Source organism: Coffea arabica, chromosome 2e (assembly GCF_036785885.1).
Source record: "Coffea arabica cultivar ET-39 chromosome 2e, Coffea Arabica ET-39 HiFi, whole genome shotgun sequence".
Lineage (NCBI taxonomy): Eukaryota > Viridiplantae > Streptophyta > Magnoliopsida > Gentianales > Rubiaceae > Coffea > Coffea arabica.
In genome coordinates this window covers 457,479-479,283 of record NC_092313.1, presented here as the reverse complement: position 1 = coordinate 479,283, position 21,805 = coordinate 457,479, and the positions used below count along the sequence as shown (strand labels likewise).

Sequence of the window (21,805 nt, the reverse complement as noted above, 5' to 3'; positions counted from 1 at the left end):
GAAAAAAAAAAAAAGAAAATCATTTCGGGTGCTTTTTGCGGATTGACGGTCAATATCGGGTGGTTAGAGCCCAACCCACCAATTTGATAGTACGTATTTCTACTTCCCAATTTTAATTTTAAATAAATGATTAGGCGAGAGTATTTCAAAGATAAGGAGGATGAATTATGCTTAAAGCTTCATTACTAAGTTGATGAGCTTTGGATCGGAGGTTTACCAAGTAGTTTAATTAACTTATTATCTATTGATATTAGTCTGTTCTTTCTTTCTCTTTTTTTCTTTTATATATATATATATAAATCTGCACAGAAATCACATATGCAGGATATCAAGTATCTAAAGAATTAACATAAAATTGGTACTAATTTCCCCTGCTTGACCTTCCCGTCTCTCGTCTGAAATGGAAATACCCCAAGTCGTGTACTTCCAGAGCCGGAGAGGCGATTGTAAGGAATCCTGCGTGACGCGTGGAATTTACTTTCAATCACTCGTACGTAGGAGTTGAAGAAAGATGGAATTAGAGGCCGACGGTGGTAATCTAATCTCAAAGCATTTCTTGACCTTACGACGAGAAGAAGAGTCGTTTGACTTTTGCTCCAGTGCGGTGGCGACGCGGACAGTGGCGCGACCAGTTGCCGGGTATTATGGCTTTGAATGGATTGCTAATTTTTTCAAAAATAAGTTTTCAGGATAATAAACACATTTTTTAATCTTTTATTTTATATTTTTAATTAACTTTTTATCTTACCTACATCACATCATATTATAAAAAATATTACAATAATTATTTAAAATAATACTCTATCCATGCAAAGCAGTAGTTAAAGTAGTATTATTAAATTGTGTTTGTTTGGATTGCTTCATATTTTCCCAATTTTATTTGCTTACATCATCTTTACAATTTCCAATACACCTTTTTATCTTCCCAATATCTTTTTATCTCACATACATCACATCACAAAAAGTGCTACAGTAAAAATATCTCAAATAATCCCAAATAACTTACAATCCAAACAGACTAAATTTAGAAAAACCAACTAGTTAGTTAGTTAGTCAGTTAGGCGTTAAAATATCTTGAAGAGAATATTCGAATTAAATTCCTCGCATTTACGTGCCCATGTCATTTTCAACTCCTCCTGTACTGTTATGACATCAGCATTATTGCGGATAGCTGTGTTTGGATTGAAAAATTGTTGCGTTCTTTGTAGACCTATTTTTCAATCACCTATTTTTTCTTACATATATCAAATCGTTATAATAATTTTTTTATAAAAAATTCAGAAAAATGCAATCCAAACAAAGCAAGCAACCCAAAAAATAATACTCCATCCGTCCCATTTTGATAGTCATTTTTTTTTATTTGGGACCCAAATTGTAGTCCACTTTTCAATTGAAAAATGTAATTATTTTTTATTTTCTCTAAAATATCCTTATTCAATGTAGGTTGTTATTAGTATAAACTACCTTATTTAATATATATTGTTAACTAATCCCATATAATACATTTAAATTTAATGTGAAATAATGTAAAATGAGAATTGATTATTTCTTGACCATCAATTCAAGTTCCCATAAACTATCAATTTAAGTTTCCATGAATAATTAATATAAAATTGTACTCTATTTAATGTAAGGGTATTTTAAAAAAATAGTAACATAAATTTATTTTTTTAATAAAGTTAACTACTTTGTCTTAAAATGTGTGAAAGAAAAATTAGAACTGTCAAAATGGGACACGGGGAGTAATAAAGGTTCAAGTCTGCTCAGTCCTGGGAGGACTTATTACTCCTTCTGTTCCAATTTTTGATACTTCTAATTTTTTTCACACAATTTAAGAAAAAGTAGTTGAATTTATTGAAAAAATAAATTTAGATTGTTATTTTTCTAAAATACCCTCACATTAAATAGAGTATAATTTTATATTAATTATTCATGAAAACTTGAATTGATGGTTTATGGAAGTTTGAATTGATGGTAAAAAAAGAATCAATTCTCATTTTACATTATTTCACATTTTCAACAAAAAAAAAAAAAAAGTTTAGCCACCTAATATTTCATGAACCTGATCACAAAGAGCCGTATTGATCATGAACCCTATCATTCAATTTTCGACTTCTGCCAATACTCCGTTTCATCAGCCTAGTACTCCGTCAATAGTATTCCATTTCATTTTCAATTTTCGCCAATAGTGCACCATGATTGTTTCAATTGAAATTATCTAAAAGTTTTAGCTGCCTAATACTCCCATTCATAATCAAAAGTTTCAGCCGCTTAATACTCCATTTGATTTTCAATCATCCGCCAATAGTGGATTCATGTTCTTCCCACCACCAAAATTGTCTTCAAATTTTACACTGAACTTTATAAATATGGCAACTAATCAAGCTTAAGTAAAGGCAATGAAAAATGGATAATTCATCCAAAATTAGTGCCATCGATTTGAATATTTTGCAAGAAAACATCTCCTCAACTTTGCAAAAAAAATACTTTCATTAATTTAAATCATATTCCGGAAGATGATAATTTTCTTGGCAATTTCTCAACCAATGATACTCCTATTGATTCATTTTCACCACAATATACTTTCATTGATACTTCCATTTATTTGAATCAAATTTCTGAAGATGCTAACTCTCTTGGAAGTTACATTGCAATGTTAGAAAACACACGTCAACCAATGAAAAAGAAAAATCTCACTACTGCCATGAAGAGAGCCATTTACGAAATGCTACTTAAAGAATGCGAAAAATAGAAAGTTACCAAAGGGGGTGATTTCAAGAGTTGCAAAATGTTTCAATATTTCTACAAAATCAGTTTCTCGAATATGGCATGAAGGAAAGTGTGCTACTACTACATATGTTCATCTACCAAATTTATCTCAAAAACTTGTGAAGAGGGTTGGTCGTAAGAAAATTCAAGTCAATTTGAAAGATATAAAAGACATCCCTTTTCGTCGTGAACAAATATAAGATTTTTAGCAAAAGCTTTGGATGTATCAAAATCAAGCTTACATAGAAGAATCAAAGAATGATCGATTCGACCCCACTCAAGTCCAATAAAACCATATTTGTCTAATGACAATAAGAAAGCAAGGTTGGAGTTCTGCTTGTCAATGATTATTGAAGGTACACTTGCATCTAAATTTTCCTTTGATAATATGCATGATGGCATCCATATTGATGAGAAATGGTTTTACATGTCCAAGACATCACAAAGATACTATCTTCACCCGTTGGGACAAGAGCCTTATCGTACTTGCAAAAGTAAAAGATTTGTTCCAAAACTCATGTTTTTAGCAGCCGTTGCTTGTCCGAGATATGATACCACCCTCAATAAGCAATTCAATGGGAAAATTGGGGTTTGGCCATTTGTGTTCAAGGAACCAGCCAAGCAAAATAGCAAGAATCATAGTGCAGGGACTTTGGAGACAAAGCCAATTTTGTCAATTACAGAAACTGTTATTCGATCATGTTTTATCGAAAAATTATTGCCTGCGATTAGAGAAAAATGGTCATGTTCTAGCTCTAAGATGATCTTCATTCAACAAGATAATGCAAAGCCACATTTAGATATTAATGATGTCGAGTTCGTTAAAGCTGCAAAAATAGATTGATTCGACATCCGTTTGTGTTGTCAACCCGCAAATAGTCCCGATATGAATGTCTTGGATCTTGGTTTCTTTAGAGCAATTGATTCACTTTAACACCAAGAGGCTCCATCCATAATTGATAAATTTGTTTCTGCTGTGGCATTTGATACGTTCCCAAATGAAGATTCAAATAAAGTGTTTTTGACACTACAATTATGCATATAAACAAAGAAAAGTTGACTATAAATGGGCAGTTGCCGGATTGTATTAAGTGTGAGTCGCAAGTTATCAATGAGGCAAAAATAGCTCTTTCTAATATGGATTAGAACGAAATTCTTTAAAGAAAGTTGTAATTTGGTCTTGAGTTCTAAATGAGGCAAACATTTCTCTTCTATGCTTTTTGCATGTTTTTTATGTTTAGAAGTTTGAGTACTTGTTAACAATGGAGTAAAATCTGCATATTTACACGGTTTTCTGTTTTGGCGTACTTGTTAAGAAGCTTGGCCTTGAGTAAGTCTTTTGCACTTGAGCAGAATGGAGCGAAATACTTGCATGTTAATAAAGGGCCAATTTTTGACAAAAAAAAAAATAAAGGGCCAATTGACCAGTGATCATGAACCTTATCATGAACAGTCATATTGATCATGAACCTTATCATGCAAAGCCATTTTGACCAGTGAAACTCCACAAAATGGAAGAGTACAAGTTTCGCTTTGAAGTAACAGTTAGCATGGATGTAAATGTAGAAACAGCCATTCTTGCACATTTCAATCTTAAGGTTTTCTTTTCGCCGTTGATCATGAGCTTGTGGTCATTTTCTTTCCTCTTGTCTTCATGTTTTGAACGAAAAAAAGGACCAGTACTGATTTAGACCCAAAAAAAGACATAAATTTCCCTCTTTACCTTTTGCTTACAGTTCACAAAAAATAAAAACTATAGAAATTTAGATAAAACTATTCTCAACATTTGAGAAACATGTTCACGTTCTTGAGAAGTAGATACATAACCATCTTCTTTTGGTAGAGTATTTAAATCGAGTAATGGTCTCACCATTTTTTAACTTGGGTTGAAAGTATTCTTGCACTTGAGAAAGAGTAGCTTCATGCTCTTCAGTTGTAGGAGTAAAATTATCTTCTTGTGATGGAGCATTTATGTCAATTGATGGCCTCACCGATTTCAACTTGGGCAAAAAAATTCTCTGTATTTCAAAGATGACTTGTTCACGTTCTTGATTCGTTGAGATGAAATCAAATTCTTTTGTTGGAGTTTCATTAGAAAAATTGTGAGAATATGGATGGTTTATTAAATTTTCACTCATGGTTTGTAGACAATGATGACATAGTTTGTTTCCCTCCTGATATAAATAAGGTTGAAAGAATAACAAAGTTGGCTTTTCATATATCAATGTATTTTGAAAAATCTAAATATATTAAATGAGGTAAGTTATATTTAATAATAATCTATTAAATGAGGTAAGTTTGTAGTAACAACAACTTACATTGAATATGGGTATTTTAGAAAAATTAAAAGACAATTACATTCTTCAATTGAAAAGTGAACTATAATTTGGGACAGACGAAAAAGAAAAACAGGACTATCAAAGGTGCTTTACTGAGTCAGGTTGGTCTGGTAGCATAGTGAGACCTATTTGAAGATTTGGACTTGATTTAGCCAGTGCATGTGTTTGCTTTGCTTGCTTAACAACTGATGCATCAAGGTGTGGCATCCAAATGGACTCGAGGCAGCAACGATTGCAGAAGCAACCGTACTTGAAGGTTATGTGCATTTTGCACATGGTGTAACTCTGTTTACATATGGTGTAACTTATTTTTAATAACGTGTAATTCTAGAACAAAATTTTGTGGGTCCATATATGTTGTTAAAAATGATGTACAAGATGAAATCTGAACCTTACAATTTTTTTGCCAAATCTTGGGCATGAACGACCAGGAATAGTTATCGTTCATGCCCCTCTTCCCATCCGAAGGCACAGCTATTCATCTCTTGCCAGAAATGGTGGATCATACACGCCAAGTTGCAATGAGATTTCCCTACAAGTCCTTCCTCATATTCTTTGATGGCCATTTTTTTTTTCCAAAAAATGGCTAATTTCATCCTCAATTTTTTTTTTATTGGTACCAATTTAGTCCGTAACTTTTATTTTTAGTCATTTGATACATGAACTTATTTTGAAGTTCCAATTAATGACCTGCATGATGGTAACATTACCTAAAATCGATTTGACTCATAATTGACTAATTAAATGGGGGTATTATGCGAACGTCACTCACGGGATTGTAATATAACAAGTAAATTGTGTAAAAAAAATTACTAAATAAAAGTTTTTAATTGTGTAAAAAAATCACTGAAAAACTTTTTTAAAAGTTTAATCTTGTAGTTTTTTACACAATTTACTTGATTTATCACAGATCTATGAGTAATATTTCCAAAATACCTCTACTTACTTAGTAACTTAAGAGTCAAATCGATTTTAGGTAGTGGCACCGCCGCAGAGATCCTTAATTGAAACTGCAAAATAAGTTCACATATCAAATTGATTGGGAAGAAAAGTTAGGGATTAGATCAACACCGGTGAAAAGTTCAGGGACAAAATTGGATATTTTCCCTTGTTTTGGAACATTTTAAGTTAATTGGAGCCATATATGTGTAAAGATTAAAAGAAATGTCCGAGCCCATTGGAATATCGAACGAAAGGATCTTGGAAGTGTGTTTTTTTGGGCGGGGTTGGGGTTTGAGAGCTCTTGATGAATTTGCTTGAAACATTCAATCCATATCCAATAATTTTGGGTTTAATCCTTCTTGTAGACGCAAGATGCGGGCGACAGGATGTTGCGTATAATGAAGCCCATCTAAGGACATCACTCCTGAAGCCCATAAACTTTCCTTGTAAGTTGACCTGGGCCGAATTAATCCTCGGAAGTCAGAAACGGGGCCTGTTGGCGTGCGCCACTGGTTACTGGGTCGCAGGAGTCTAGCAGCCTCCAACGTTAAGTTCTACGTAATAATTAGTCTCATAACAGTCGTTAACAATTAATCCACAATAAGAAAGTGTTAAATATCAATAGAACATACCTAAAAAAATACTTAAATTTGTTAATATATTCTATGTAATTTCTTATGATGGCCGGATATATTTATTAAGAAGGTTAAATTATGTATTTAACCACCAAAGGAAATTCTTTAACACATACATTATTTCCTAGAATTATGTACAAAGTTAAGGATTAAAGGGTGATGGAAAAAGATCTAAACATATTAAAGAAAAGAAGACGAAGAAGAAAGAGATCAATTTGTCGCCAACTTGAGATTTCAAATTTCTTTTTTCCTTTTCTAAAAGAAAGGAATTATTATCTCATTGACACGGAGGGTTGGGGAGTCTAACTAGATTTGTATGGACTGAAAGTGATTTTTCGAACGAGACAAATGGACTATTGTACCATGCTAGAAGAAGCACAGCACTACTATGCTTCTTCCCTTCAATGCACCGTAGGGATATTGAATCTACGGCCTGATGGACGGACAGCTCTTAACTCTTTAAGCGGCTCGGCTCACCCTGATTATTGGATCGAAACCTAATGGTGATCTCGTTGCATTGTACATTGAATTGAGTTGAGTTGAGGCCCTGTTTAGGGCTTGAGTTTTATGCCAAGTTTATCTGCTACAAGTTTTTAAAAAGCCTATTAGTTACAATAATTTCCAAATAATTTTTAAAATTTTTAAACTATATACTTCAAAAATATTTTAAAAAACTTTTATAGTAAATTATAATAAAGTTTTAGGTAAACACCCAAAAAATTCACTTGCCAACCGGGTCGCGGAGAAAGGACCAAAAAGAACGGAAGAAGATTTAATTCCATGTATTTAGGGTTTTACTTTTTAGTAGTAGTAGTTTTTTGCCTTTTCACAGCGGACAAAACCTATAAATACGGATTTAATAAATTGACGATGATCTGATCTGATTAATTACTTGTAGTAATTGACAACAAACATAAGAATAACATGTTATTATACTAAGCCCACCACTTCCAATTCCCCTCTCTCTCGGCGCTCTACGCAATCCGTCGCGCGCGCTCTCTCTCTCTCTCTCTCTCTCTCGGCCGTCTTTGTTGCTTATAACTCTACGCCTCTGCTTCACAAACTTCATTGCGAGTAAGTTTTCTTCATTTATTCTACTTCATTACCACAATTAAATTTACGGACAATAATTCATTAGTTCCAGTATATTTTTTTTTGGGTACTCGATTTAGTGCCATTATCTTGATCCATGACATCATAAATTCTTTTTACTGTTTCTTGGTACTCGATTTTTTTTTTTTTTTTAAATTCTCTGTTTCCTTTGCATGTTTGGGATATCTAATCTTTTTGTGTACTAATTTTTTTCATTGCATGTATTTAGTTTTTTGGATATGTATAAGTTTGACATCCTGCGTACCTGCATAAATAGAGCTATGCACCTCCATAATAAGCAATGTTTCTGTTTTTTTTTTTGGGGAATCTCTGACTAATTTTTTTTTTTTTTTAAATTTCCACCTTATTTTCAGGTGCCCTTCTTACAGCTATGTATTAGGCTAGAGCTTATTCTGCTTTTGTACCGCCATTAATTATTTCCCAAATCTCTTGTTTGGTAGTGAGATCCCCTGATAAATATGCCTTGTTAGCTCATCATTACTGGTTATAGCATGAAAATTTTCATGAAGAGTTAGATTAGACATTCATCGACAGCCTAAATTAAGCATTACAATATCTGTCTATTTGGTGCTATACAACGATGGATTTGCAATATGGGAGGTTTGAACAGATACTTACTCAGTTTCTTCTTAAGAGTATACACATTATATTGGATTCGAGGGTTCCTTCAACCCGACCTTACAGCCGTTGCAGAGAAGTTAAAAAGAGTGACAAATGGTTCAATTTAGCATTAGGGGACCGCCCTTCTGCGTTAGAGAATCTGAATTTTTGGCATAGAAACTTAACGGAGCCGATCATTATTGATATAATTCTTGTTCAAGAACCACCGAACTGTTCATGTGGCTATAGTTTACTACCTACTACTTCGGGATTGGGAACATTTACCGAGACAGTTATAGAGAGATGGGTTGTTCAGTGTGAGTACCTGAGGACAATGACTCCTCAATCTAGTGATGTTTCGTACAAGAAAACATACAAGAAATCAATCATACTTTTACGCTCGCTTTTTTCCATGATGAGGCTTCTTCCAGCTTACAAGGCCTTTCGGAAGCTATCATCAACGAATCAGACATGTGATTTTGATATCAATTACAAGGTCTCCACTTTCAGTGTTCCTTTCTCTAGGACAGAGGAGGAGTTAATGAAGCATTATAGCTTCATTCCAGTTGATGCCCAACAGGGTCGCTTTGCCATATCTGTTACATATCGGGACAATCTATCTCATTTCAACCTAGAGGCTTCTACATCTTTTCCGCCAGAGATCATTACAGACTATGTTGGTAGTCCACTCACTGATCCTCTGAGGACTTTTCCATCTTCTTTGGAGAGACGTTTCCATGCTACGCCATTATTATCAAGAGGGATGCACTCACCTTCTTCGGTGCCCTTTCAGCGTCCACACAGCTGGACAAGTGGTCTCCACAGGGGGGTTTCTTCTCCTCAAAGCCAACCTTTGGCTGGATCTCCAGCTCTATATCGTGCTTCATATGAGGTCTCATCTGTAATTTCTGATACGTATGGCCGTAAGGTACAAGATTGCAAGTCTCCAGCTCACTATGAAGCAGCAAGCTCCAACGACTCCTACCAGCTTTCTCCTCCATTTTCCCCATCTCCTTCCCCATCTCCTCCAGCATATCTTACCAGTGGGAATCCTGTGCAGACTCGGTTGCGATCAGAAAGTGCACCTGTCAGTATTCCACATCCTATTGTTGGCAGGAGTTCACGATACATTTCTCCTAATTCGTCTGATCCAAACAGAAATTCGCTTCCACCTTTATCCCCAAGATTCACAAAGCATGATTCGTCATCTCAGGAGTCCCCCTCTGGAACCAGATCATTGAGGAAATCAGATTCACTCAGATCTGCAGAATCGAGCTGTGGAATGACGTATTTGGGTCAGAAAGTACGTGCGCATTCTAGTCTCACTGATTGATTCACTTATTCTTTACTGTTGTAGCTTGCCAAGGTACCCCCTTGTCTACCGCAAGTTTTCATTTATTATTGTCCTCTAGGTTTCAAGAGATGCCAAAGATGATTCTGGGCGGTTCTCAGGTTTACTTTCCTCCAGTGATTCACCTCGTGTCGGTTTCTCAAGAAGCTCCAGTAGATTATCTTTTCAGGATGACCTGGACGAGTGTGATTTTTCTTGTCCATTTATAGTTGATGACGTCGATACTTCTGAATCCCAGGCCAAGTATTTATCCTCACTTCAGAGCTGTTATCTTTATTTGTATTCTTCTAGCCTTAGCTTGAGCAGGAAACTGAAATTCTCTGTACCCTTTATGTTGCTTGATATTGCTTCTTTTTTGTTTGTTGCAGTTTAGAACTAACTTTTCTGTTTTGAGTCTTGTCACCTGTAAGGAGTAAAAATAGGAGTATAGTGCTATGTGGGTATTAAATGATCAAAATAAGGTGCTTGTTGAGAATATATATTTGGAACTACAATATATGGTGGACTTTTATGTTAATTAAATGCTTAAGGAATGTGTAAAGGCTAATAAGTTAGGTTCTGATGAGGCCAGAAGAAAAAGGCCAAAGAATAGTTAGTTTATGAAATTGAGGTATGAGATTTGAAAGAAAAGGAGAGAGTGAATATAGTAACTAATGTGCCCACAAAATTGATATTGGCTTTCTCTTAGGGCATATGTCCAAAGATGTGTGTAATATAATATTATGCACATATTTATTGGTTCTTATAAGTATAATATAGGAACATTTCAAGTAGCCCACACTGGCCAGAATTTTATATATATCTATGCGAGGGACATATGAAGCAGACTGAACCTAGACTAGATTGTTGTAAAATTTCAAATCAATTTAAAGTACAACTTTTTCACATTTTATTGCATTGGTGTTGTCCATCAGGTGGTTTTGGAACCATTGAGTTGTCACATGGTAATAGGGGAGAAAATACACTTTTTAAGTTCAATATCAACCCAGAATATGCCTAGCCTAATGTCAATCAAATTTCCCTTAATTAAGATTTTACTTTTGTAAGATTTAACGTCAGAAATTAGACTCTGAACTAGAGGGCATTTAGGCTAAATTTTTATTTGGTTTTCTGCTGTATTAGTAGCATACTATTAATGTGGTCGCTATATTTAGCAACTGGACTTGTTAACCGGTAAGGGTAAAAGTTTTAGCTTTTAAAGGGCAACACAACCTTGGTTGAAGCATCATTTGCGCTATTTAGCTGTCTGTTTTAACTTTTCATGTTTATTTCTTCCTGCATAACAGGAGAATTTTTTTTTTTTTTTTTTAGTGCGTAGCAGGAGATTTTGTGTTACCTTTAGGCAAATCTGCAGTAGACTGACTTTTTTGGTATTCAGAAATTAGCCAAGCTTTATATGTTTTTGGTTGCTTGCTTCTTTTTTCAGGCGTGTGAAGCTTGGATACGTTTTGGTTGACATGAATAATTTAGACTTGATTTCAGAATGCTTAAGAATTGCAAATATGACATAACCTTGCCCATACATAAGTTTGGTACCTTTTCTCAACCTAACTTTGTGCAGAAAATCTTCAGAATGTACTACGAAATTGAGATATAATCAAAAGTACCGGAATGATTCTTTCCCTGCAATCAATATGGAAGCTTTTCTTTTTTTTTTTTTTTTTTTTTTTTGTTGGGAGAGGGGGGGGGGGTAAAAAATCGATATGGAAGCTGATTTTGTTAATTGGTTCTTACATCTTCTGCGGATACTTGAATGTGTGTCATATTATTGCATACCATGTCAAATCACATGACATTCTGCCACCGAAGCCAGCAATTCCTTGGCTGTGTTTGAGAAATTCATTGGCTACCTCCCAATGATTGTCTTTTACGTCATTCTTTTCTTTCTCAGTAGTCTGGGCATTCTTTGTGCTCAGTTCTATCTAGGCGTTAACAGCTAAAAGAAAGGATGTTTTAGCTGTGGACCTTTTGATTTTATCTTTTGTGTTATAAGTAAACTCTGGCTATTGCATAACATTTGTTCTCTTCTGGTCTACAGTCAGAATCTTGATTTGAGGAAAGGTTCAGAAGCTTCTTCACAGGCAAATTCATCTGTGAGGAAATCCCAAGATGCTGCTGTTGGTGCCCTAGTTCACATGCTACGGACAGCTCCTCCCTTGCGTCTGGACTGTAGCAGTTATGCTTCTGGTTTTGAGAAATCTGAACTTGAGAGTATTGCGGGTGCTGGTTCTGGATTCGTCCTGCCTCGAAAGACATCAGATGCATTAGAGGAGCTCAAGGCTTACAGTGAAATGAAGGAGTTGCTACTTTGCAAGAGCGGAAGCATTACCAGCAGGGCAGGGAGCAAGGACGAAACATCTTCCAGCTGATTTTGTCACGTAATTGAAGGAAGGTCCCTAAGAAAGATGCTGACTGCCACTAATTCTGCAGTTTAATCTCCACATAGACAAAGTAAAGCTTTGATAGGATGATGATGCCATGGCTGTACACTCCAGGATTTTGATTAGTGGGGAGTGTTGAGTTTTCTGACTGGGGAAATACTTAAAATTATTAATTATGCCGTTGTTTCAACATAGGACATTACAAACGTGTAAATAGGACGAGCAAAATGACCCACAGTTGTTGTAACAAAAAACTGATGAAATTCGGGAAAAAGCATCAAATCATAAACTTTTATACTTTTCGTAAGAAGTTAATATCTGTTTACTTTTCGGAATGCATATTGGGATGAGGTAATTTTTTTCCCCCCTTCAAAAGTAATACCTTTTCTTTTATTTAAGAGAGAATAAAAAACCCTTTTATTTTGTTCGATATGGAAGAACATGAATGTAAATGCTAAGATTGTAAAATCAAAACTTATAATGGGCGCTGGCTGGTCGGATGAAAAGTATTGATCAAAGAGATTCATGCTGTTTTCAAATCAAGAGGGGAGAGGTCCTAATATTTTTTTTAAAAAAACAAATAAAAAGATTAGAGGGAGGTTAGTGTAATTTACCCCCCAAAAAAAAAAAAAAAGTAAGTAGGAGTGGTAATTTGGTGTCTGAAAGCCGGAGAATAGGCGTTTAGGTGTAAACTTTTGGTCACTGATCGCAGCGTTTTTACTAGTCAAGTGGTAGTATTAAAATATTAACTGTAACCAAAAGCTTCTGTCTGCGCTTTTGGGCGGTAATGGAGTCGTCCAAAAGAAAAACAAAGGAAGGCAGAAATCGGAGTCAGAAGTAGTGCTGTCCTGTTACTAAATAGGAATAAATAAATAGGTGGGGGGATCGGAAGTTTACGTTAATGTTAGGACCATGGAGTACTACTCTTTTTGCCCAGTGTGTAATTTGCAGGTTCTCTCCAACGAAATCGAGAGGTATGTATATGTATCTCTCTCTCTCTCTCTCCCACCCCCTTACATTCCATTCCATTCCATTCCTTCTCTTCTCTAAGCAGAGCAACCCCATTCCTGCTGTTGCTGCTGTTTTCCATTTTCATGTATTTTGCTGCCCTAGTCGATTTCTCTGCTTTTTTTTTTTTTGTTTTTAAATAATAGTAAATATTTGCTATTAACCAATTCTTTGAGCCCAATGATTATGCAGGCATGCAAACGATCACTTCGCTGACCATGAACTCGCCCGGGACTTAGAATTCGCCCAACAAATTCAGCTTGCGCCCCCTACTCCTCTGGTGCCTCCTCTCCCCTCAACTCTCTCTCTCTCTTCTCTCCTTGTAGATGTTATTTTGTCCTGATAGCCTTTTCAAATTTAATTTTCCGATCATCAGCTTTAGACAGTATGCTACTTGCATGTTTACAGTTCTTGATTTTTCATGGCCTGAGCAGAACAACATAATCCAAAATTATTAAATTTTAGTAGCATATTTTTCCCTCTTTTGGTGCTGGGTTTAAGAAATATATCGACTCTCTATATGCTTGTCAAAAATTTTCTAATTGGCCTTTTTCTCTCTTCCCCCGTCGGCTCCCCCCCCACAAAAAAAAAAAACACACACACACACAAAAGAACCAAAACAAAAAAAACCAAAAAAAACCACTACTTTTTTTTTTTTTGGCTGATGGTTATTGCATTTCAAGAGTCAAAAGTTCTTATTTTAAGCTTTCACATGATTAGGTTGATAGTGCCATGCATTGTCAAAGCAATTTCTCGGATACCCATCAGAGCACTTCCTTGTTGAGGGATGCCGCCGCTGAGACTGATGCTTGTGAAGGGAGTGATGTTGATGGGAAATTCTGCTCTTTGATCAGTTTGCAACTTAAGGAGACCTTCTATCAAGTAGAGGGTGGTTTGATCGCTTTGCTCAGAAATTGTTTGGCATCCGAGTCTCAAGATACAACCAGTATTTTGTCCGGGTATGTTGATCATTTCCAAAGCCGAGAATGGGAAGACATTGGGTGGGGTTGTGGATGGCGTAATATTCAGATGCTTAGCTCGCATTTGATCACACAAAGGCAAGAGGCAAGGGAGGTTTTGTATGGTGGTGCTGGATTTGTGCCTGATATTGCTTCTCTCCAAAGATGGCTTGAAATTGCATGGGAACTTGGATTTGATGCACAAGGTTCAAATGACTTTGATAGGGAGATCTATGGCAAAAGGAATTGGATCGGAACTACTGAGTGCGCTGCACTTTTTCGTTCTTTCGGGCTACGTGCCATGGTAGTGGATTTCTGTAGCAAGGGAACCCCATCTGCATCTTCAACCACTGCATTACACCATGGGAAAATGGCTAGCGAGGAAATTGTTGGCAAGGGGAAGTTGACAAAGGTCTATGGGCCCATGGATAGATATTTGTCTAGACGAGATAATAGCTTTACCCATGAAATTTTCACTATGCCTGAAGACTGTACGCATTCATGTGGCCCTGTTGGGAAGATCAAAGGTCATGGAGTAATCATTGACTGGGTGTGGAATTATTTTTCTGACAACAATTCCACTAAACCTAGCAGTCACCGTGTTGTTCTCAGTGAGAAAGCGTGAGTATTTATCAATCTGTTGCTAAAGTCCATAGCCTATGCCAGACTTGATGTTTGATTTGTATCTATCTAGCATTGCATTGTAATCTGCTGCCAGAATTAAGATGCAGGCCCTTGTACTTCCAACATGATGGTCACTCAAGAACCATCGTGGGGATTCAAGCTAAACGCCAGACTAATGGGAACTATCAATACAATTTACTAATCTTGGACCCTGCTCATGTAAGTTATTGCTTGATTTGCTTGGTAGAATATTTCTTAATTGTTTATGAACTGAATATACCTTTCGATTCTGGTAGTTGAAATCATTCTAGATGAGTCGAAAGAACAGCATTTTACTGTCAGCAAGACAAGCATAATCAGAATACTTGGCACTTCTATTTTTTTTTTTAATTTTTTTCTTCCTCTTTCCCTCCAGAGAACAGAAGCTCTTGCAAAGTCTCTCGAACAAAACTGTGGATGGCAAAAGCTGATAAAGAGAGGTATCCACACACTGAAGAAGCCGCAGTATCAGGTTTTACCTCGTTTCTATCACTCATATATTCGGTCTTACTGTGTTTTGCTACATTGTGGTACAACTATGACGTTGTTTCAGCTTTGCTTTATTGAGCCTGGAATTGCATCTGGAGAGGAGATTGACCAGCTGAAGGTCTTATACGGCATCAATATTGAAGTGTAGGTAAGCTCTTCTTCTCTCTACACTAAGTTGATATGTGCACTATTTGAGATTGATTGATCCTTGAAGTTTGAAATGCCAATAATGTGTGAAAAGTGCATATCTATTTCGATTCCTGGATTTGCCACTCCAGGAATATCAGTTTGAGTTACTTTGAGCAAGTGGGGAAAGGCTAGAAATAGCATCTTCTTTATAAGTTGCTACTTAGCAATCTTCAAAATCACACATTGTTGGATTCATATGTATCAATTCTACTTCATGCTTTGGAGCCTGTAGAGTTTTGAGTAAACTCCTTCAGGTGCTGTTATCAAAGACGAGTGGGGTCCTATTTCCACAACCTGACCCCTGTCCATGACAACTATGATATCTGACCTCATGACAGTGGAAAGCCTGTGTGCTACTGTGATCTGTGTCATTTTAGAAATAAAGTCACGAGTGTTGGTTACTTTTGGCAATTCTAGAGCACTCACCACTGCTCTTTCAGATTCGGCATCAAGGGCACTTGTTGCTTCATCTAGGAGCATCACTGCTGGCCTTTTTAACAGAGCCCTTGCTATGGCTATTCGCTGTTTTTGTCCTCCTGAAAGTAGGCATCCCTTTTCTCCAACCACAGTATGATATCCATCAGGCAATGTGCTTATGAATTCATGAATATTAGCCTGTCTTGACACCTCTATGATCTCAGCTTCAGAAGCCTCTTGGTTCCCATAGCAGATGTTGTCTCTAATCGAGAAACTAAATAAAAGTGGCTCCTGCTGCACCAATCCAATCTGCAACCTCAGCAACCTCAGATTGTAGTGTTTTATACTTTTTCCATCAACCAGAACACTACCTTCCTTTGCATCATAGAATCTCAGCAAGAGGGCCAAAACTGAAGATTTTCCAGCTCCACTTGGTCCAACTAGCGCCACCTTTGTTCCGGCTTCAATTTTTAAACTGAAATTGTCAAGTACAGTCATTTCCTGTCTGGATGGGTACTTAAAACTGATGTTTTTGAACTCAATGTCCCCCTTGATTCTCTCAAATTGTGTTTCTGCTGGTTTGTCTGGTTCAATCTCAGTGTGTCGGTCAAAAGTTTCAAACACAGGTGTTAGTATGCTAATAGCAGAGAAAACTGTAGGTACTAAAGTCCAGAGTTCTGTGATTGATGGTACTGTGAGTGAGAATATCTGGTATGATCTAATTCCATTTTCAAAGCTGGCTTGCCCTCTTTCAACCAGATATGTTGTGTACCACAAAGCAACAGCATGGGCAATGTTCCATAAGCAAATGGATACACCTTGAATGATGCCATACTTAGCACTTTCCCTCCTGCTTTTCCTCAACGGTGTCTTCAGAGACAATTTGGCCTTTTTGAGAATTTGGTCTTCATGGCAAAAGGATGCCACAGTTTTAATGTTTGTTGCAGATTCAGAAGCAAGGGCAACTAGTTCTGAATGGGCTGCATTGGTATCACTTGAAAATCCTCTAGCTGATTTTGCCTGTACAAGGCCACCTATGAAGTGGCATGGCATCACTGCCCAAGCTACCAAACCCATTCTCCAGTTTACTTTCATGCTGACAATTGTTGCAATCAAAATAGAGGAGATGCATTGGACAATGACAGACATGCGATCAGCAATAATTGACTTGACTGTGGAAGTTTCATTGATGATGCGTGATGTTAGTGATCCAACACTGTTTTCAGGCTTTTCATACCAAGCTAACTCATTGCGTAGTGTAGCTGCAAGATTAATTTTGCTTGTGACTGGCTGCTTTTGAGTACTTGGGAAAGTTAAATGGACTTAAAATAGAAAAGAAAGCAATCAGTGAATTTTGCAACTCATTGTAATTGTGATACCTGTGAATAAAGCTTGTCTGAGGTTTGTCATGGCCTTCTCTCCGACCACTCCAAACAAGTAATGCTGCACAGTGTGGGCAAACAATGAGAGAATTCCTATTGAAGAAAAAAATATTGAATACCATCCAACTGTCTGCTTTGCATTAGTCTGGTAATATGTTACTCCTATTGTTATAATGCAGTAACCAAACACGGGCTTGGAGATGCCGGCAAAAGCTGCTGCAAAAGATGCAATACATATGTTGCTAATCTCTTTTCTATTCAATCCAAACCACATTCTGAAGAATATTGTGGTTGTTGTAATTTCTTTATGTTCCTGTTCCTTGGGAGGATCTCTGAGGTTTCTGTTCAATGGTGATGTAGGCTTTTCATGATGGTTTAGATATTGAGATGAAACCTGCACCTTGTCACTTGCAGTTTCTTCATTAGAATCTTTTGGTCTGTTTCATGAGTAATTTGAATCAGGGAAAGAGAATTTCAATTTCAAAATTATGTCAGTGTTTATTAAAACAAACACAAAGATATGGTATAGATTCAGTTTTGGATGCATTTGTGCATATAATAACCTGGGATCACTTTCTTGGTATATGTTCTGCATCCTGAATAAGTTATTGTAGGATTTACTGGTGTCCAACAAGTAATCATGTGTCCCTGACTCAGAAACTTTTCCATTTTCAACAACAACAATCATGTCTGCATTAATGATAGTTGACAATCGGTGTGCAATCAAGATGACCGTCCTTCCTTTCATTGCAGTGTCAAGGGCTTCCTGAACTAGTTTCTCTGATTCTGAATCAAGGGCACTGGTTGCCTCATCAAGCAAAAGAATTGGAGGGTTCCTGAGGATCGCTCTTGCTATTGCAATTCTTTGTTTCTGTCCGCCAGACAATTGGAGACCCCGCTGTCCTACCTGTAATTGTTCAACCGATCAGAATGTTCACTTGCCATTGGATTTGTACTTTAGCAGTAAAATGACCGGCCGCAACTCATCATCAGGCACCATAGCATGTGCAAATTGGGGAGGGGGGACTGGGTTTATCTCTTTGAATAGGGGGATAAAGACAAGCACGTATCCACCTTTTTGTAACGAAAGAGGAACTCTAAACATTGAGACCATTAACAAGTGCTTGGTACTCACTGGTGATTGGTTTTATATATCAGGGATTAATATCTGAGAATATTTTTCAAGTGTTGACTGTGCCGTCTATTTTATGATTTGAATACATGGTCATAAATGATAGTAATTCAAATTTTGCTCTTTAAAATGCAACCAGGTGTTTGTTTACTTTGCATATCAGGTAAGTTCTGTTAGCTCCGCTTGAGTTTGATATGTGTAACTACTAGTGTGTCATTCCAGTCTGGTGGATCACGATTTTCAAATGATATAATGCAGCAGGTGAAGATTTCAGTAACTTTAAGCTGCTGAAGACTCATCAGAAAGGACAACAATAATGATTGGTTGTTGACATTACTGTAGCTGAGGATGCAAAGGAACTGAATGGAAGTGCCATTCTCTCTTTGCTGGAGTATGTTCACTTTTCTCAGGTTGACTGCTTTACTATTTCTTTATGCATTGCAAAAATGTTTATGATGTTTTTTGCTAGTTTTTATCACTCATCAGTGGAAAATGTAATTGTGCCTGTGATAGGGATTTTTGAAAGGAGTAGAATCAGTATCAAATGTAGTGATTTTGTTGAAAAGTGCCTGACCTCTGTTAAATACTTGTCTGGTAGTTGGGATATAAAAGAATCTGCATTTGCTAAAAGTGCAGCATGCTGGATCTCTTCATCATCTGCATCCATCTTTCCTATCTTGATGTTATCCTTGATAGTACCAGCAAAGAGTGATGGCTCCTGGGAAACTAAGCCGAGGTTTCTCCTGAGGAACTTCAAATCAAGTTCCTTTATATTGTGGTTGTCAATAAAAATGTCACCTGAATGGTTGGTTGTTCGTTTAGATTGTACTCTTTGTAATTATAGTGTGTTAGGACCTTTGTGTAGGATGCATGCACACCATGATTTTTACCATCAAAAGACTATATGACATGGTTGATTTGGGTTTTCCAGGACTACTAACCTTTTTCAGGATCATAAAATCTAGCGAGTAAGGAGATGATAGTGCTTTTGCCGCACCCGCTACTTCCGACCAGTGCCACCACCTTTCCTGCTGGGATTGGAAATGAGAACCCTTGAAGGATCACCTTTTCCTGCCGGGAGGGGTAAGCAAAGTATATATTTCGGAGATCAATGTTGCCATCAATGGCTTCCAGTATCTTCCCTTTTGAGTCAGAATTTATTGCAGATTTTCTTTGGATCACCTGAAAGACTTCCTTCCCTGCAGCTTTTGCTTGGTTGAATATCTGCATGTCTGGTGCAGCATAAGTGAGTGATCTGCAATGAAGAAAGATGTAAAACCAATTGGTGACGGTCCCAGCTCGTGGCCTTTCTTCTGCTGTATGCAGATGGTTGGCAGAATCTATGCACGCATTTACGATTTATGTTTCTTACATAGCTCCGAAGAGGATGCTCATAACTGCAGCTATGACGTCTCCTCCAGTTGATCTCTTGTTCACAACAACAACTGCTCCGACCCAAACAATGAGAGCCCACGAAGTGAAGGTCACAGTTTGAAACATACCGGTCCCTGCACCCTTTATTAATGCTTCTTGCTTGCTTAAAATGAGTTGCTTCTCTAAGCACTTCGAAAGCGACTTGATTGCTCGGTTTTCTCCAACAAATGCGTATACGGTTTTGATCTGGGAAATCGTCTGTTATGAAAAAGGTAAGCACTGTATAAGTCCTCCTAACGTTTTGGACAATGCATACCTGTTAGCATCAAATACCTGAATCCTGCAGATGCAGAACTATTACCTGTTCTACCAGTGATGTAGCCTCGGAGAGGTACGTCAACTTGGTTGCCGAAATGGAATTCATCTTTTTGGTATAATTGGCTCCAATAAATAGAATTAGGGGAACAACGAACAACGTAAGGAGTGACACTTCCCAGCAGGATATGAAAGCGACGAGAACCCCCGAAACGAAAGTTGCCAAGCATGATAGGAAATGCCCCAGCTGTATGCGGGAGGCAAAGACTCGATTAGAAGAAATTGTACGACTCTGACTGAATAATTGTGCCGTTTGTGTCCGCTAAGCTACCTTTGGTGGTGGTATGTGTAGGACCATACACATAGGCAGGCAAGGTAATTGTGTTTAATAAAATCGAAATCTGAAATCTGAATATGTGAAGTTATTGAAATATCAAGTAGAAAAATTCTAACATTTGAGTGTATTATGTATTAAATTATAAGCGAGCAGTTTATCATTTATTGAAATGTCAGTAAGGTTTAAATCCATTAACTTTTTGACTAACGTATCAATCACTAGTTTTTTGTCCCCCCCTCCTCCTCCCCTTTCATTTGTAGAAGCCATAAGTGATGGAGACAACACGAAGGAGGAGGAGGAGGTAGGTGCAAACTTAAAAATGCGGACCTTCTCTCCAATAGCATCCTGTATGATGCGCATGTGATCGGTAATTCCGGTGATTACTTTAGCACTGCTTAAATCTGTATCGAAAGCTCCCATCTCCTGCCTCAGTACCGCTCTTAAAAAAGCCAGCCTCAGACGTGATACTTGTCTTTGGCTTGCATGCATCCAGCATCCTATCTCTGCATGCAATATTATATTTAAAACCATGGTATCACATAATATCTGGAATTTTACTTCATTCTTCTTTCACCTTCCTTCCCCAGTTTGATATTTTGCTTCTGCTCATTATAAGAAAGAAAGTTACCTACAACTCCGGCAGGAAACGTTGCAATGGCCATGTACCACACATACGGAACGACCTGGACAACCAGCCAGCCAACCAATCAACCAAGTGGGGTTCAGAAATTAATATACAAAAAAAAAAAAAAAAAAAATTCAGGCCAGTTTCCGGGAACTTTAAATAATCATACGCTGCCCGGTTCTTCTGTTTTGCAGCAGTAATAAGTGGAGGAGTATTTAGATATTTAGATTGAGGCTTTCTTACTTGTTTCAGGGCTTTAACCATGGCATCAGTGTCGCTTATGTTGTTACCGTATGCATCAAGGGCTCTGCCCAGCAAAAAATAGCCTATGGGTTGAGCCAGTCCATGGATTATGGATCCCAAGGTACCCGTAACCATCATTACCCAATCCCATGCGTCTGCGTAGCTCAAAAGTTGGCGAAATGCCAATCCGCTGATGATGTTCTCGTCAGTAGCAGCAGTGGTTGGATCTGGACGAGCATCATGACTTTGCTCCCGCTTCTTCTGAATCTGCTGATTATCAACTACTTCTTGCATGCCTCCTGCCCGACCTCCGCTGTGTGGAGCTTTGATCTTCAGAGGAGTTTTTTCCACAGTGTTGCACTTGGTACCGGTGGTCTCTGCTGGCAAGGTATACATATATATATATTCTTTGATGATATTAATAACAGCAATGCTGGCTGGTGATGAAGTCTGCCTGTTGGAATTGCATTGGGTTTGATGATTACTATGACCGACGGGTATATATTGCAGTATATCCATTTAGCATTCACGAGTGTTTCTTA

The 21,805-nt window shown here is 37.3% G+C and overlaps 3 protein-coding genes across 7 annotated transcripts; 2 read left to right on the top strand and 1 right to left on the bottom strand.

The window, feature by feature from the left end:
- Positions 1–7,601: 7,601 nt before the first annotated feature.
- Positions 7,602–12,440, top strand: LOC113729832 (autophagy-related protein 13a). The gene is made up of 4 exons (XM_027254109.2): positions 7,602–7,759; positions 8,152–9,701; positions 9,811–9,992; positions 11,788–12,440. The coding sequence occupies exons 2-4, from the start codon at positions 8,379–8,381 to the stop codon at positions 12,116–12,118; spliced, it is 1,836 nt and encodes a 611-aa protein (XP_027109910.1). The 5' UTR covers positions 7,602–7,759; positions 8,152–8,378; the 3' UTR covers positions 12,119–12,440.
- Positions 12,441–12,869: 429 nt separating this feature from the next.
- On the top strand, positions 12,870–20,157 carry LOC113729831 (ubiquitin carboxyl-terminal hydrolase mug105). Of its 5 annotated transcripts, XR_011840002.1 has the most exons (8): positions 12,871–13,104; positions 13,331–13,418; positions 13,859–14,718; positions 14,823–14,940; positions 15,137–15,232; positions 15,314–15,397; positions 18,628–19,452; positions 19,536–20,157. XR_011840002.1 is itself a non-coding variant. In XM_027254102.2 (7 exons), exons 1-7 carry the CDS (start codon positions 13,043–13,045, stop codon positions 18,010–18,012), a joined length of 1,326 nt encoding a protein of 441 aa, XP_027109903.1. In that variant the 5' UTR covers positions 12,870–13,042; the 3' UTR covers positions 18,013–18,422. The 5 variants fall into 5 exon arrangements, 4 of the variants coding, with proteins under 4 accessions (XP_027109903.1, XP_027109906.1, XP_027109907.1 ...); XM_027254102.2 differs by lacking the exons at positions 18,628–19,452; positions 19,536–20,157 and adding an exon at positions 17,991–18,422 and having other exon boundaries at positions 12,870–13,104; positions 15,314–15,393; XM_027254105.2 differs by lacking the exons at positions 18,628–19,452; positions 19,536–20,157 and adding an exon at positions 17,991–18,422 and having other exon boundaries at positions 12,872–13,104; positions 14,829–14,940; positions 15,314–15,393.
- Positions 15,557–21,782, bottom strand: LOC113733381 (ABC transporter B family member 19-like). The gene is made up of 10 exons (XM_072077966.1): positions 21,264–21,782; positions 21,024–21,078; positions 20,723–20,898; positions 20,105–20,305; positions 19,742–20,001; positions 19,311–19,624; positions 18,944–19,167; positions 17,801–18,144; positions 17,235–17,674; positions 15,557–17,117 (listed from the first exon to the last, which is right to left on the bottom strand). Exons 1-10 carry the CDS (start codon positions 21,780–21,782, stop codon positions 15,646–15,648), a joined length of 4,005 nt encoding a protein of 1,334 aa, XP_071934067.1. The 3' UTR covers positions 15,557–15,645.
- Between the last annotated feature and the right edge of the window lie 23 nt (positions 21,783–21,805).